Source organism: Rhea americana, unplaced genomic scaffold, assembly GCF_003343005.1.
Source record: "Rhea americana isolate MKP2758 unplaced genomic scaffold, rheAme1 scaffold_85, whole genome shotgun sequence".
Taxonomy (NCBI): domain Eukaryota; kingdom Metazoa; phylum Chordata; class Aves; order Rheiformes; family Rheidae; genus Rhea; species Rhea americana.
Window position 1 is genome coordinate 3,326,210 of NW_028187034.1, and position 15,546 is coordinate 3,341,755.

The following is a 15,546-nucleotide window of genomic DNA, read 5'->3' on the forward strand; positions in this document are numbered from 1 at the left end:
TTCCTTGGATTCTTTGAGACAGCCTCCTTTTTCTTCCAGTCCTCCATGAAAGTCAGGTCCACCCACAAAAACTAGAGTAGGAAGAGACTACTTCTTCAGTGTGCAGGCTTGTAGTCTCACACAACCAATTTGGTGAGGGCTGCTCAGGAGGCAAGCAGAGCTGACCACTGCCTCAGCTTCTGTCAGTCCCTCCCCTCCAGATGGACTCCAAACTCATTGGCTAGCTTCAACCAAATTCCAGAGCGTACTGTGTGCTTCTCTAAACATCTGTGCAGAAGCTTATAGGGATCCTATTAAACTCCCAAAGGTTGCAAGGAAGTTCAGCCCTTATTTGACAGCAGGCAGTCTGCAAGCATACTCAATACCAAAACACTGTCCGCTGGCTTACTGCTCTTAAACTACAAGGCAGAATAGTCTTGCAGTACCMCAGCCCTGTATTCTCAAGACTCTGGTACCCTCTGCTGGCCCTGAGTATTTGTTTTGCTATTGAAGCCTGTGTCATGTTCTTCTGAGGTGTATTTTTTAGTCTGAAGTCACTTGAAGATATGGCACTAACCTTTCCTGCACACACAACAGCTTCTCTCTTCCACAAATGCCCTGAAGCAGAACTCTTCTGAGGACACAAAGTCCCTCGCTCAGCCCTCTCACGCATTTGAGGCTGGCCCTGGGTGGCTGAATGCACAGAGACCTACCAGCACATTAYGTCTTCAGGACACTTAAGAGATCCAGCTGTCCTTAAAACATAAYCAATATTATTCAGCTAGAAATGCCAAAATCTTCAGTGGTATGTGCAAGGTCACAAAACAAATATAGAAGCAGATACTGCAGGAGAAATTCYGAAGTATTGCTTCCCTACGTGAGCTAACCTGTGTGACAACTAAAYATCAACAGCAACAGCTCTGATGTGTTGTCAGCCAGTGAGGTGTTACAGGCCAGCGCTTCTTTCAGTGTGAGGCTTTTCAGAAAACAGATTACCAAAAAGTACTGTGCATACTGCACCATAACCATTCCACACACTTACATTGCAGCAACGCATGACAAACAAAGAAGCTCCTTTTTGTGCATCCATGGGTGGAAGAGGGACAGCCTACCTCACACTGAGCAATGAAGGGAAMGGGTATCTGCTTCTATGTACTATGGGCAAGAAGGGCTTAGTGTGCTTACATATGAGTATACAAGCATAGCTGACATGCACAGCAAGTGCACTCTAAGAACCCAAGCCAGAAAAGGTTCAGAGAATCCCAGAAAGACTCCCTGTAAAGCAGGACATCCTGCCTCACAGCCACCATACACAAAATAAAAGTGTTTGAAGCAACTGCTATTTCTACAAAGGTGCACAGCTCCTTGCAACAGCCACTGCCCCAAAATCCTTGATCCTCTCTCAGCAGTAACAGCACTCTGCCAGGCTGACAGAAACGGGACACTTAGAGCCATTCTGCCTACACATGGAACTAAGGCTTATTCACACAGACGTTTTTATTGTAGGGTAATGTGTTTGCCTACTAGAGCCTTTTGACAGGAAGAGGAGGGGTAAGCAAACAACAAGGACCTGGAAATACYGTGTCCTCTAGGAGATACCAGGTTGTTTCCTGTAATGCTGCTGGAAGGCAGAAAGACAGCAGCAGCAGCCTGTGGTTAACGACTTAATAATGTACTTCCAACATAGGTAACCCTAACAGGGCAGTTTGCACTAACAGAATTTATGCCTCAGCAGCGAGCTCAAACCTTGAGTGAAAAGTGACATTTTCCCTTTACATATGCTTGTGCAGGCCAGATGGCAGCAGGGCTGTTTCCATTTTCAAGGTGAGGCTACGTTGTCAGTGGCTGAGCAGAGAAGATAATATAGAAGAAGCAGAACAGATGCTGTTCCAACCAACAGTTCTGCACAGCCTACAAAAGGGGGTAGGCGTAAAATGCCCTCTGTCTCACCTCCCTTCAGACAATAAAGGATCATGGAGTATTAATATCAGCTTTTATTTTAACGCAAACTAAAAGCTTTTGGAGTTTTGAGAAACATCAAAGTGACCCTGTGACAGAATGTCTAACACAAAACGGGAACCCCATCTGCCCTGAACTGTGGTTGAAGATGGATGCACCTGTCTGTTCTGCTTCCCAAGGAAAAGCTTCTTCCATCAGCAGAACGCAACATAGCAGGGTTAGCAACCACCTGGGGGTCAGTCAGCAGCCAGCAGTGGTTCCCTTTGGATGGTTTGAGCCACCAGACAAGTGGGATAGARATTACTTGATGCGGTAGAGGACTTTACGTTGCATGCGGTGCTGGATCTCTCCACGCCGCATCATGAGCTGCAGCACCTTGTAGATGGCATGTTCTGGATATTTCTGGAAAGGGGGAGAACAGAACAACATGAGCAGGCACAGGAAAAGGTCACTACAGCCCAGCAAGAACCAGAAACCATCTAGAAACACTTGCTGTGCCCTTCCCATAGGCAGTAAACTTTGTGGCATGAGCTGTTCTTGTTCCCTTTTAGCTGAACTGTTTCAGTTCTGACTGCAGACAGTCTCACAAAGCCAGTGGTTCTAGTTTCAAGGCTAAGATCTCAATCTACTGGCAAGTATTGCAGGGTACCAGAACAACTCCCAACGCTCACATTTTTGCAGAGAAAAGAGTTCCTGCCCCAGTCCCCTTACACTCTGCAATCTTGCTACTTGCCAGTTCCTATGAAGGATTTCCAAAGCAATTATTATCAAATGGTTCTCCAGTCACTTTTCAGGGGATGAGTTTCACCCTACAAAGCAGTAGATCATGTGTACCCGTTTTTACAGTCCACCATCCACCCTCAAACAGGATTTCTGCACCCCAGCCTACCTGCCGTATGAAGTCCTGGACAATGCTGTGCTCTGACACCTGAGAGCCGATGGCGAAGCGGCGCTTGAGCTGCTTCTCAATGCGGGACAGCATCTCTTGGTCTTCCTGTGTTGTGAAGCCTTCTGCCCCTAGATAGAGATGCTGTATGAGCTCTCTGCACCGCTGAGATGTCACTCAAAACCAGAATGCCTGTCTCCCTAATCTCCTGCCACACTTGCACGTCTCTAGCATCAGAGACCTATAGGGAAATTAGGCATAATCCAACATCAAATATTGCGGAGCTTCAAATGCACAGACGAACATGGTCCTTACCATCAAAGTTACCCTGAAATCCTTCATGCCATGCTGCCTTTGAAGGAAAAACACAGCCTTCAATTTCATCGGAAAATGGATTAGCATATGAATAGGATGGGAAATTATCTTGTTTCCTCCATACCCTGCAGAGTACTCTGTCCTCAGGACTATGAGGAGCCAGACTGTACCCCCTTCCCTGCTATTGTGAGGGACAAACTCCCCTGCCTGGATGATTTGTTCATCACTGTCTAGTCAACTCAGCGAGCCACAGCCACACAGCCGCAGTAGTCCCTGTGGGAACAGGGAGCCCTTTCTGCCATGTGTACTGATTTACTTTTGCTCAGAAAGCACTTCCAGTACACAGGGCAGCAGCGCCCTGTACAGAACATGCCTTTTAGCACCCTCTCTGCAAGTGCTAGTGGTGTTCTGAGAGGTGAGCTTAGCTCTCCTTGCTCTATTCACCGGGGTCACCTTTATACCCCACCTTGTCCCCAGCAAAAAGCATCTCAAGCATCTCTGCCTCACCTGACAGGCTGCCCGACATGGCTGCATCGAGTGTGGACACCTGGAAGAGCCGCAAGGCCTCCTCAACATCTGCCTCAGTGGCAAAAGGCTGAAGCTTCATCTTGCCAAGGGATTCAGCAATGCGCACGATGGCCTCCAGCTGCCTGTGACCGATAGAGACATACCCCTCTTTCTAGCATGGTTGTGGAATGTTGTACCATGCCTTTCCTTCCCACCCATGACACACACACACATTTACACCTCCTGCTCAAGGAATCTCCTGCTCCATGGCTACAACTCAAGTACTGCCCTATGGTTCATGCAGTCCATTCACTGGTAAGGAAGGGGTAAACCCTCACTCAGGGGAGGGCTCCCGTAAAACTGAGGGCCCTGCTAACCTTCTTGGACTAACTCAGGTGACACTCAGCGATGCACTGAACAAATTCCAATTCTTGAGGGTTTAGGTGGCGTGAGGAAGGCAGTGGTACTCTTCCCTCTGTGCATATCTCCYAGGCATTCAGGACACATGTTCCCTGCACTTCCTCAAGACAATGCTGAGGGCCCTCACCGGATGGTGATGGGGATGCTGGACCGACGATCACTTTCCTGCTCGTGCTGGCGAGCGCCACTCCGCATCAGGATGTAGCGATTCTTCAGCTTCTCTGCAGCTGCTGCAGACAGGCGAGGGCCACATTTTCTGCAGAAGAGGGAAGGGAAACTTAATGAGGTACCTCTCACTTTCTTAGGCCAAGTTTTGGCAGTTTCAAGCCACTATCACTTCCATTTCTTCTGGACAGGAGAAGAAAGGTCACTCAAACAGAGCACTTCAAAAATATAATTGAAATTGTTGTCTGAGTGCTGGAAATGGGCCAGCGTTTTTAGAAACACCCCCGATAAGAAGTGCCTATGTAGCTCAATATTGGGTCATTCCACGTAACTCACTCCCAGGCAGCGAGCAGCCCAGCAGTTGGTGCAGCAGCATCAGGTATGTACCTAAGGGCCTTCAAGAAGCACATCTGTGTTGCTCCATTACATGGGCCACACAAGTCAAGCTGTTTGTGCTACCTGCAGTTCTGCCGTGCAACCTGGCACTGCCAAAAGCCATGAGGAGACACCTTTCACTCACGTTCGACAGAAGGATATGAGCTTCTTCAGCTTGTTCAGCTCAATTTCACCTTCCACGGCCTGGGTCTGCGTCAAGGCACTCACATGTAAGGACATCACATGCTTAGCCAGTGTCTAGAAAAGCAGAGGACAGTCACACAATATAAAAACTTCAACTGCAACATACAATCCCACAGAAGAATGGGGCAGCTTCTCTCAGCATATTGCAGTCAGGGCAGTAGTCTGATGATGAATATTACTGTTCAAAAGCTCTGTCCCTGTGAGACTGATGTTTGGCAGGAGGTAACAAGAGTTTTAGAGGACATGGCGGGGGCCCAAGCTATGCTAGTGTTGAAGACAGGATTAAAGTCCCTCTGCAAGCTAATCTCAGTGTTACATGGACTGTGCTCAGCCCAGTAGAAACAGGTTAAAGGACCCATGGGGCCAGGATTCAAGGCACACTTTACAGTAGTGGACAAACAAGGCAAAGCAGAGGCTTTGTTTTGCTTCTTCCTCAAGCTCTCAGTCAAGTGTCAGAGCTAAATAAGCTTCCAGCTACTTGCCCTTCTGCCCTTGATCTTGTTCCTGCTAGGCCGACTGTGTTGCAAGTTCCAATTTAGCCCACAAGCCCCAACCCACCATGTCTCGCTCCTCATTGTGCTCATCCTTGACAATGAAGATCATATCAAATCGGGACAGAATGGTGGGCATAAAGTCAATGTTCTCCTCGCCTTTGGTTTCATCCCAGCGCCCGAAGACAGAGTTTGCAGCTGCAAGCACTGAGCAGCGGGAATTCAATGTGGTTGTGATTCCTGCCTGCAAGGAGTAGGAGAAATAGTTGAGGTCAAGACCACATCCACGTAACAGCAGGGCTAGGTAGCTACTAACCCAAAACAAAAGATCTAAAGTGGTTTGAAAGGGCTCAAACTCAAACACCTGTATTTAAATAAAGCTCTTTGAGTAGCATCCAATTGCTCTACTGGATTCTACATTGGAGGGAGGCCATCACAGGATCTGCATGAGGCTGGACCTGTGTGTCCATCTGAAGAAAAAATAGCTTCCACTGAGTCTTGAGCTCCAAGTAACCTCATTTAAAACCGTGTGTTAAGGGCAAGGACACAAGTGAGATGGACTCTGCTGCAATCTGAGCCAGAAACTTGGAGGCCTGGGGCTGAGAATCTGCCAGGGAGGCTAGAGGGGGGAAATGCCTATCTGGGCTGGCTTACAGCTACTGCATAATTTTCAGAAGCAGCAAAGAAAAAGAAAAAAACATGCAAGAAAGCATATCTGAGATGTAAAAGTACTCACAAAAGGGAGGATATCAGAAGATCTGAGGGATGAGGTGACCAGGGTTAGGGAAGAGAATCACCCAGGTGTATGACAGAAAGAAGGAATCTGATTGGCAACAGCAAATCTCTGCAGGTTTGGAGGTAGCACCAGCAGTTAAGAGCAATGAGCAAGGAAAAGTTGCAGCAGCTGCTCTATTAAGAGGGACTGAACAGATAAGGGGTGAGTCAGGGCAGCCAAGAGAGTAGAGAGCTGCAATAAAAAATGTTGAAGAGTGGAAATGAAGAGAAAATCTGATTAGAGGGAGACCTGGCACTGGAAAGTCAAGCAATTTCTGTAGATTTTGGCGGGGGGGGGGGCAGGGAAAGAGTGTAAAGCAGGAGGAAAGGAAGAAAAGAAGGTAGAAGTGACACCAGGCTGTGACACAGGAATGTGAGTGGAACTACTAAATCTACAGAAGCAGAGCATGCAGAACAGAGGAGAGAGCTCAGTTTCAGTCCTGTTCAGGCTGCTTGAACAAAGACAACCTGATGCCCATAAGCAAGGCCAACTGGTCTCAGAGCACAGAAACCACTAACTGTTAAAACCACTGCCTGGAAAAGCAACTCTAAAATGTACAACTCTGGCAAAAGATGTGTGACGCCTGGTTGCTGGGCTCTCAAAGAAACTGAGAGCTGTAAGTCAGACTCCTGCCCTTATCTCTCCCCTCCTACCCTGGGCCAATACATGAATGCACGTGCTAGTAGCTCACCTTTGCAATGGAGATGGTCTGTTGTTCCATGGCCTCGTGGATGGCCACACGGTCATCCTCCCGCATCTTGTCATCAGAGGAGGGAGAAAGATTGGGGAGCAAAAAAAAGTCATCATCAGTCACCTCCACTGGACTTCAGCCAAACACCAACTAATGTTGACCCCAGAGGTAAAGATCTGTCAATATTTCTGCTCAAGAGCATAGTATGTAACCAGGACAATCTCCCTCCTGTGAGCCACTCTTTGAGTGCAGAATAGGACCCTGGAGTCTGGGAACTATTTGCAGACCCTGCAGCTCCATTTCCTTCTCCAAAGGAAAATGAGTGTATCTCAGCAGACATCTCTTTCTCCTATAGCTCTGGGCTCTCTAGAGAAGAGTTCATAGCACAATGGCTCTCTTCCCAACTCTCACGCACTGTAGCATTGGACTCTGCACGCCACACTGGTACCTTGTCAAACTCATCAATGCACACCACTCCCCCGTCTGCCAGCACCATGGCTCCTCCCTCCATGAAGAAACTCCTTGAAGAAGGGTCTCGGATCACGGATGCTGTCAAGCCAGCAGCACTGCTGCCTTTCCCGGAGGTGTACACCTAGCAGTATGTAGGGAAAGCAATGGGACAGTATATGAGCTGCCATGGGATCCAAGAGCTCCTCACTCCAGCTGGAGAAAAAGATATCCCATTGCACTGCAAGATCTGCCTTACTATAGCAAGAACTGTTGGAGGAAATGCAATGCCCTAAAAGAAAACCCCATAGCATGCATCAAAATCAGGCCCACTGGATACAAAGCAAGATTTTCGCATACTTCCACGCATTAGACTCAGGAGTTGTGACGCACTGGAGGGCTTCTAGACATACTAATACTGGTAATAAGTATAGAACATAGAGTGATTCATTGTTTGGTGGGCTGCTGCGTTCACTTTGTTTCCCTCTGAGGAAAAAAGCAGTCAGAGGCTGAGTTTAATGGAGACAACAAGAAAACACAGCCGAAAATATAACTGCATGCCTGGGCTCTGTCTGGAGCTTCATGCCCAAGAAGCAGTCAACTTCATTTGTTCTGATCAGCCAGCCTCTCTGCTGATCTTAACAATACCAGTCACATCTTTGGACTTCTGCAAACAGCCAGGCTCATATTGTTACAAAAAACATTACCTGTTTCTCCTCCCCTCCCTCATCCTCTATTCTGCGCACATCTCTTCCAGGCTAGCACCAGAAACAGCAGCTCACCCCTCTAACGATCAGTCTAGCTGTGCATCTATAAGCAGTTTTCTGCTTAGACTATGATTTGGTCCTCTGTGCTATACAGGGGACAAAAGAAAGAAATAAACTGCATTCAAAACATATGCCTTATACCACCCGTAACACCTACCCCGATGGGTGAACACTTCTCTACAAACTTCAGCAGCTGGGATTTGGCTGTGCCAGGGTCACCCAGCATCAGTAAATTGATGTCTCCTCTCCGAGTCAGCCCATCGGGGAGCCTGGAGTGACGGGGTGGGAAGAAGAGAGGGAAGAGATATGGTGAGTACTTATTCTGACAGCAACTTATTGCTGATGAGTGGCAGGCTGTTGTTAGCATTGCCAGAAGACTGCACAAGGGCTCTATCTTGAATGATATCCCTGCCACCACCCTATCTCCATGAGGCTGTTTCTCCTCACCTCTTGCGAGAGCCTCCAAATAAGAGGCAGGCAATGGCCTTTTTGATGTCAGTGCTGCCATAGATGGAGGGTGCAATGCTCTTAGCAATCGTTTCATAGATGTTAGGCATGGCAGCAAGGCGACGAAGTTCCTCCTCCTCTTGAGGGGTCACTGAGCCAGCAAAACTATGTCCTAGATGGGGAAGAGGAGAATGAGACACAGCAAGCAAACCGATGCTTTAAACAAAAAGACATCCTCTGCTGCCAAAAGCCCTTCTTGAAGATTATGCCAAATGCTATCATGTCTAGAGACTGGAAAATGGCAGATGTTTGCTAACCCAGCAGGCAGGCTGTTTCCTTGGAGGCTGGGTGAAGGAAAAAGCCAAATCTACAGAAAGACTAGAAGGAAAAAAAAACCAAGTATCTTGTGCAAAGCAGCTCAGGAGGAACCAGAGGCAGAATTATGGGTTGGACTGTGTTTTAAATACACAGCTCAATTTTACATTATTAACTTCAGCCCAGATCCTCAGGGACAGCTTAGTGATTCCCATTAAGATCAATAGAATAAAAGTACTTAAGTACCCTGAAGGATCCAGGCTGAAACTTCATTTATCATCATTGAGGAAGTTACATAGGACTCCTGAGCAAGTACACAGGATACAGGGCAAGCCAGCCCCCTGGACTAGCTTGGGCCTTTTGCTATCTATGCAATAGGGAAAGCCCAGGCTGTGATTTTGTCATCTTTGTTGAGGGACTTCCTTGTTCAGCAACTGAACAGGTTGTTCTCGCAACAGCAACACCACGCTATCAACACAAACCAGGCAGAAACCAAAATCAGCCTTCACCTGAGCCTTCCACATCCACCTGGATACCCACAACACGGAGGTAAGCACTTCGGATGCCCACACCCACGTTATCACGGCTTTTGTTCTTGCTCTGGGCAGACTTCTTGATGGAATAGATGCCCATAATAGTGACTCTGTTTCCTGGGACAACTTTGTCACACAGGTACCTAAGAAGAGAAAGGGAAAAGCAACGGATGACAGAAAGACAGCACCAGCTACACCTGTTATCCCCTCTCTTGCCAAATCCAGAAAAATTTTGAGGCCATGGGGACAGCAGTGGGGGCTGTCAAAAGCGAAGAGATGGCCAGGACTAAGCCAAGAAATGTCAAGGCAGTTTCAAGCCAACTTATGGCTCTTGAACCTGCTCACTGAGGCTTCCATATAAGACCAAAGTAACATCACTGGTAGGAAGTCATATTGGCCAGAATTTTGAGCAATTCTAGCCACCAGCTATGTGAGAAAGTGCAGTAAGCAGAGGCTGCCAGGAGCGACAATGTAAGATCACTCTGAGATGGAGTAACATGTCTACAGCCTAGCTCATGTCTTTCTCAAAACAGAAGAGCAGCATCCCTGGGAGTTACTATCACCCCTCACATCTGAGGGCTGCATCTCAAATTGTCTGGTCCCTSAGGTACATGGCATGGCTCATGGCAACAACATATTTTTGTCTCTGGAAATCCTATGAGGAAGAGGCCAGCCATTCCCAGGCTATGGCAGCTATTAAAACATCCTGGCACTACTGTGGGGTAACCACACAAGTACATACAAATCTGGTTTTGAGCAATTCTGTGCAATGCTCCTAAGGACTGATGCAGGAAAGGCCAGCATATCCATTTCAAGTCAGATAATTTCTTGTCAGGGAAGAGCTGAACGCAGCATCAGCTGTCTGAAATGTCCTGTGGGATGAGAGGGATGGTGGACTTGCTTTTACCTGTCACAGTACAGCTGCATGTGCCGGGGCATCTCTCCATGTGGCACAGCATCTGGAGACTCTTGGAGCTTCAGGACCTGGAAGTCCACGCACTTGCACTTATCTGGCATAATGAAATACGGGTCCAGTGGGCACTTTGGGCGGCCAGCCTGTTCTCTGCACAGAGATCAGTCAAGGAAATTAGCTGTCTGCCAGGACTCAGAAGACACCACCTCAAAGCTTCCTTTGCATAGGCAAGAGCTGTCACACACCCCAGAGCAGCCCACCCTCCCCCACAGTACTAAGCAAGCCAGAAGAGCACTCATACAGGCCAACCCAAAGGTTCACCTGACTCCGTATCTTGTATTCAACAGCTGCTAAAAGCAGGTGTTATGGTCAAACTATTAGAACAAGCCAAACACATAGTGATACTTTCCCTGAATACTCTTCCTGCCTCTTCCCTCTCCCCTCCAAACTAAAAGCAGGGAGGAAGGTAATTCAGTAATTACACAGAGGGTAATAGTATAGACTCAATGACCTAAGAGTTTTTTTTTTTAAACTTCACGCATGAAGCAAACGTTAAGTGGTTTCTGTTGAGAAAGCAATTAGCAATGTGACAAGACTGTCATGAACCCCTTAGTCTCTCGAGACATTGGCTCTATGTTTCTGTCTTGCTACTACAAGCTCTTTGAGACAAGAAGCGCCTCCACAGCCTGCTGGCTTCTCAGTACATTATTACTGATGCCTGAATCCATACAGGTGGTGACAGGGCTTTCAGGGAGGCTAACAAGAAAAGGAAAAATCTCATGAACGTCAGTCCCATTTCAGACAGGAGGAGAGGTGAATGTACTACAACTGTGCAGATGCATTTCTGCAGTCAAGGATCAGTAACTAGGCACTCTACAGACTAAATACAATGATTCCTATCCCAAAGATCTCTTAAGTTGTGTTAAAGATGAGGCACAGGAAAAAACAGCAGACATGAGATCAAACGCAATCCATCAGGATTAGTCAGCATGAGAGCACTGCAACACCATGAGAGCCTAATGCTTGTAGTTCACATAGACATCACAAGCTGTAAAGAGGGGCTTGCAAGTTAGTAGAAAAGTGTTATTACAGAAGCTTACAAAAAACAGCAATTTGAGGAGAGGTAACTGAGAAGCAAGAATAATAGGAAGTTAGAATAGCAACTTAATATTATAGGACAACTGGAGGCAAGACTGAATCTGTAGGTATCTGACAACAGGCAACAGGGGAAAGCCAGGTTAGACACTGGCCAGCTTAGAAAGCAAAGACAAACAATCCTGTAACAAGAGACTTTAGCATAGACAGACTCAGTGGAGCAAAAAGGCAAAGAAAACAATGTGGAGAGAAACCTAGAAGGCGGACGTCCAAACAGCCATAGAAACTCCTTCGGTGAGCCTGTGATGAGCAGAAGCCAGTGCAAAATTCTGACAGGCAGGAGGATTTTTGTTTGTTTGTTTGTTTTGCTTTGCTCTATTTATTAATGGAAGGCATTAAAGTGCAAGAGTGAAAACAGTGAAGGACAGAGGACAGTCTGAGGAGGAAAGGAGGAAATCTTTTGTGTCTGGAGCAACAGGGAATATCTGATGCTGGAAGCAATGGGAATGCAAGTGTAGAGGAAGAAGGACTATACCTTATTTTCTGACAGCTTTCTTTGGGAAGAGGAGTGAGATCCTGGGCAAAGAGAGGTGTAGGAAGAGACAGGACTTTAACAGTGCGCTGAAGTGAGAATGGGGGGGATTTTAGGAAGGTCTGCAGAGCTGGGGAGCAATTTCCCTGTCTTTCAGTAGGAGCACCTGAAAATTCCAGCTTTTGGGATTGTGTGACAACTTGTTGCAAGAACTGAGATTTTTCAGAAACAATGGTGAAATCAGGTTTCACTACAGTTGAATGTCAGGTAAGCTCTTAAGAACCAGCTATGAAAAAAAAAATCTCATCTTCTAATCAGATAGGAGTAATTTTCAAAGGCGTATTCAATTTACTTTAGCTCAACATTTATGCACAGCATTGGAAGCCTTCTGCATCATAAATGAATGACTTACACAAATGTGAGAGTACACAAACATTGGTAACACTACTGACAAGAAAACCCTCACAGGATGCTTTGGAACAAATTACTCAAGGATTTATTCAAGCTCTGCTAATATTTGCCAAGAACTACGGTCTGATTAGTAGGAAGTAGTGCTTTGAGTCTAGCCTTGCTGGGACTGGATACCCAATAATCTGGTCTGATCTCATGGCTTACCCTGCTTTGAGCAGGAGGTTGGACTATAGACCTCCTGAGATCCCTTCCCACCTGAGTTATCCTTTGAAGACACAGCTGAGTTTGCCAGCAGAAGGTTCTACTAAATGGGAGAGGTTGAGCTGTTATCTAAGCAGATACTCCCCAAAAGGGTACACATCTGCAGTGACAAAGTCAACAGGGAACAATTGTGTGAAAGGAGAGGGGAAAAAACAAAAAAAGAGAGAGAAGACAGAGGCAGTAAAGCCACAGCAAGGCTCGGCGGCAAGGCCTTGTAGTCAGAAGGAAGGGCTGAATCAAGAGAGGAGGAGAGTAGTGTCACAGTGCTGGAAGAAGAGGACTCAGAACAGAAGGCAGACCAAAAGATAGGAGACCTATGGACAAAGAAGTAGGAAATCAGTCAGAAGTATTTTGCACAGCTAATCAAAATGAGATGCTCAGTAGGGGATGGCTGAAGCAACAACTAGGCTGATCATTAAAACCGTTCAAGTCCCTGCAATGCCCCACAGATATGAGGAAGCCCCCAGATACTGCCACTCAACACAGCTTGCAACACTGCCACACAATATCCACGACCAAGGCTACTCCCAGATTGATGGAGCTAAAAGCTACTGGCTAAGGATGAGGGCAGGCACTAGGGCAACAGGAAGAGAAGAGGAAGAGATTCAGAGCAATGCAGACTCTTCCACCTGATGGGACAGGGAGATGACTCCATGTAACATGCATGGGACAAGGGAGAAGGAGAAGGCAATCTCTTGTCCCACCACCTTGGCACACTCATCCCCATTCCAGTCCTTACGTGTTGCATTTCCTGGGCAGGGCATAACCTTCCAAACCCGGGCGCACTGAAATGTTGCTGATGGTGTTACGGCAGCTGCGGCACTGAATAGCTATTTTGGTGGCTTTGGCTCTCACAGGCGTTGCTGCAATTACAATCCCAGGGATCTTCACAAGGTGGGACATCTGGTCAGACTGAAAGGGAAAAGGTGAAGGAAGGTGAGAAAGCATGTCACTGGAAGAGTGATAAGAAAAGAAACTTAACCATGCTACAAGGTGTTAAAGAAACACAGGGGTACCAGAACAAAAAAAAAGCCTACACTTCTTGACAGCTCCACACTCATGCTCTACAGTAGTAGGGGAAAGCTGCGTGACTTTAACTACTCTACCTTCAAAGCGAGGGAGGTAGCAGAACAAAACACCACATACAGAAGACTCTTAAGACCAATCATGTCCCCAAGGCAGGAGCCAAACAACAATCCTGTGCAGTCCAATTTAAGTTGCTTTGTATTCTAGGTGGAAATTAGTGAACAAACCACGTCCTGAACTAAGTAATCAAGTATCTAAGCTCCATCAGCAATCACACACACATACGCAAGCAAGCTCTGCCACATGTTCCTCCACGCAAGCAAGCCCTGCCACATGTTCCTCCACACAGCAGTAGCTTCACCTCACCTTCAAACTGCGGATGTTGGCTGCATTGGCATCTGATCTCAGCATGACCTGGATGTCTTGCAGAGTTTCTTCACCTGAAGGACGAGGACGGGTGACCTCATCTGCAACTTCTTTTGCTGCTTCTTCCAACTACAAAGGGAATAACTAGGCTATTTCTGACATACTACAATCTATTGTCAGGACTGTTCTTATTACATCACTAAATGTCAGTGCACCACATCTCCCACTCTGTCCATGCTTACCAGCTGAAGGTGCTCTGCTGGTTGCTTGTACAGATAGTCAGCAAGATCTTCATCAAARCTGGCTAAGTCTTCCATCTCCACCTCAATCCAATACTGACCCAGGTTATAGTGTCGTTTAAGTTCATCCCTGCAAGGCAGCAGGTAGCAGAAAGCACTGATCTTAATAAATATGTCCAGTTACCATCCCACAATGATATTGTGACTACTCAAAGTACAGAGAAGGCAGGTTCTGCATGGAGTCCTTAGTTTGGAAAGTAAATTGGGAAAACAGAGAAAGCTCTAAGAGAAGTCAAGGGGGTGCTGAGCAGATCTTTCATCCAAATACACTTTGAAATGTGACATAAGATCAGGAACACTAGTGCTTGCAGTGACAGTTTAAGTTTAGTGCTAGCTTCACTAGTCACACTACTAGATGGGCAATTCAGGAATTCCTCTACAGAATACTGTCTATTATACCAAAACTGTGATTCTAAAACCCAGGATGTAATAGCATAGCAGGCAATATTCCCCTTACAAAAGCAAGGGTACAAAAAAATTCAGAGATGAAAGGTTAAAGATTTCCCTAGTCATTGCATAACATGTCTCCAGGTTCTCTCTTAATAGCCTCTTCGAGTTGCATAGGCAAAGCAATAGCCAAGGGACCTTCAGAGTCTGAGAGGGCATAAGTGGACAGCGTTTTACCAGTTTTAATACATCAGACCAGAAACTCAGGCCAGGCCAAAACTCTGGACCATAAAGCACTAAAATTTAGATCAGCATTTCAAGGTCTGTGTTCAAGTGCAAGTTTGGCCGTGAAGGTCCCACTGTAGACCAGACCACTGCCTCCAAATCTGTGAGAATGCCAGACCTGTTTTCCCATAAGCTCAAATGGAAACAATGACATTTCTTAACCTAACAAAGAGCTCTCTGAGGTCTACAGGAAGGAAACAAGCTAAAATATGCTATTGTATCCCTTGGGTTTACATAGCAGAAGGCAAGTTAAGCGCAGGCTGGACATGCAAAGAGGAGTGAGTGAATAAGGTCACAGGCAGAGACATTGCTGTAAGTCACAGCAGCACCTGTATTTGAAGGTGAAGCCTGTCCGGTCCGTGCCCACCCGGTACTGCCGCAGAAACTCCTTGAACCGTTTCTGCAGCTGGGATTTCCGAATCTGCCCTTCATCTGCCGACACATCGCCCCCAAAACTGTCGCTGTAGTAAATACCGGGGTCGTCAAAGCCGGACATGGTAACTACTGCTTCCCTGAATGGGTAAGAAGATGCGGTCAGCCCTCGCCCGCCTCTTCCCCCCTCTCCAAAATGTCTCACGGGATTCCCACCTCCCGCAGCCCTCCCTGCTACACCACGGTCCCACAGCCCTTGCCCCATCCATTACTTCCGTACCCCCCCAACCTGCCCCCTCCTCTCTCTCCACCCCAAAGACCCC

The 15,546-nt window shown here is 47.0% G+C and overlaps 1 protein-coding gene across 1 annotated transcript in view; it reads right to left on the bottom strand.

The window, feature by feature from the left end:
• Positions 1 to 1,958: 1,958 nt before the first annotated feature.
• MCM5 (minichromosome maintenance complex component 5) overlaps positions 1,959 to 15,546 on the bottom strand; it is a 13,896-nt gene continuing 308 nt past the window's right edge. The window contains exons 2-17 of the mRNA XM_085323481.1: positions 15,181 to 15,363; positions 14,123 to 14,249; positions 13,881 to 14,009; positions 13,228 to 13,400; positions 10,184 to 10,339; positions 9,253 to 9,419; positions 8,429 to 8,600; positions 8,139 to 8,250; positions 7,216 to 7,359; positions 6,768 to 6,833; positions 5,369 to 5,545; positions 4,752 to 4,864; positions 4,194 to 4,322; positions 3,647 to 3,789; positions 2,828 to 2,955; positions 1,959 to 2,340 (exon numbers count right to left, since the gene is read on the bottom strand). Of these exons, the coding sequence (XP_085179607.1) occupies positions 2,239 to 2,340; positions 2,828 to 2,955; positions 3,647 to 3,789; positions 4,194 to 4,322; positions 4,752 to 4,864; positions 5,369 to 5,545; positions 6,768 to 6,833; positions 7,216 to 7,359; positions 8,139 to 8,250; positions 8,429 to 8,600; positions 9,253 to 9,419; positions 10,184 to 10,339; positions 13,228 to 13,400; positions 13,881 to 14,009; positions 14,123 to 14,249; positions 15,181 to 15,347 (2,205 nt within the window). The 5' untranslated portion in view covers positions 15,348 to 15,363 and the 3' untranslated portion in view covers positions 1,959 to 2,238. The remainder of the gene's footprint in view (positions 2,341 to 2,827; positions 2,956 to 3,646; positions 3,790 to 4,193; positions 4,323 to 4,751; positions 4,865 to 5,368; positions 5,546 to 6,767; positions 6,834 to 7,215; positions 7,360 to 8,138; positions 8,251 to 8,428; positions 8,601 to 9,252; positions 9,420 to 10,183; positions 10,340 to 13,227; positions 13,401 to 13,880; positions 14,010 to 14,122; positions 14,250 to 15,180; positions 15,364 to 15,546) is intronic.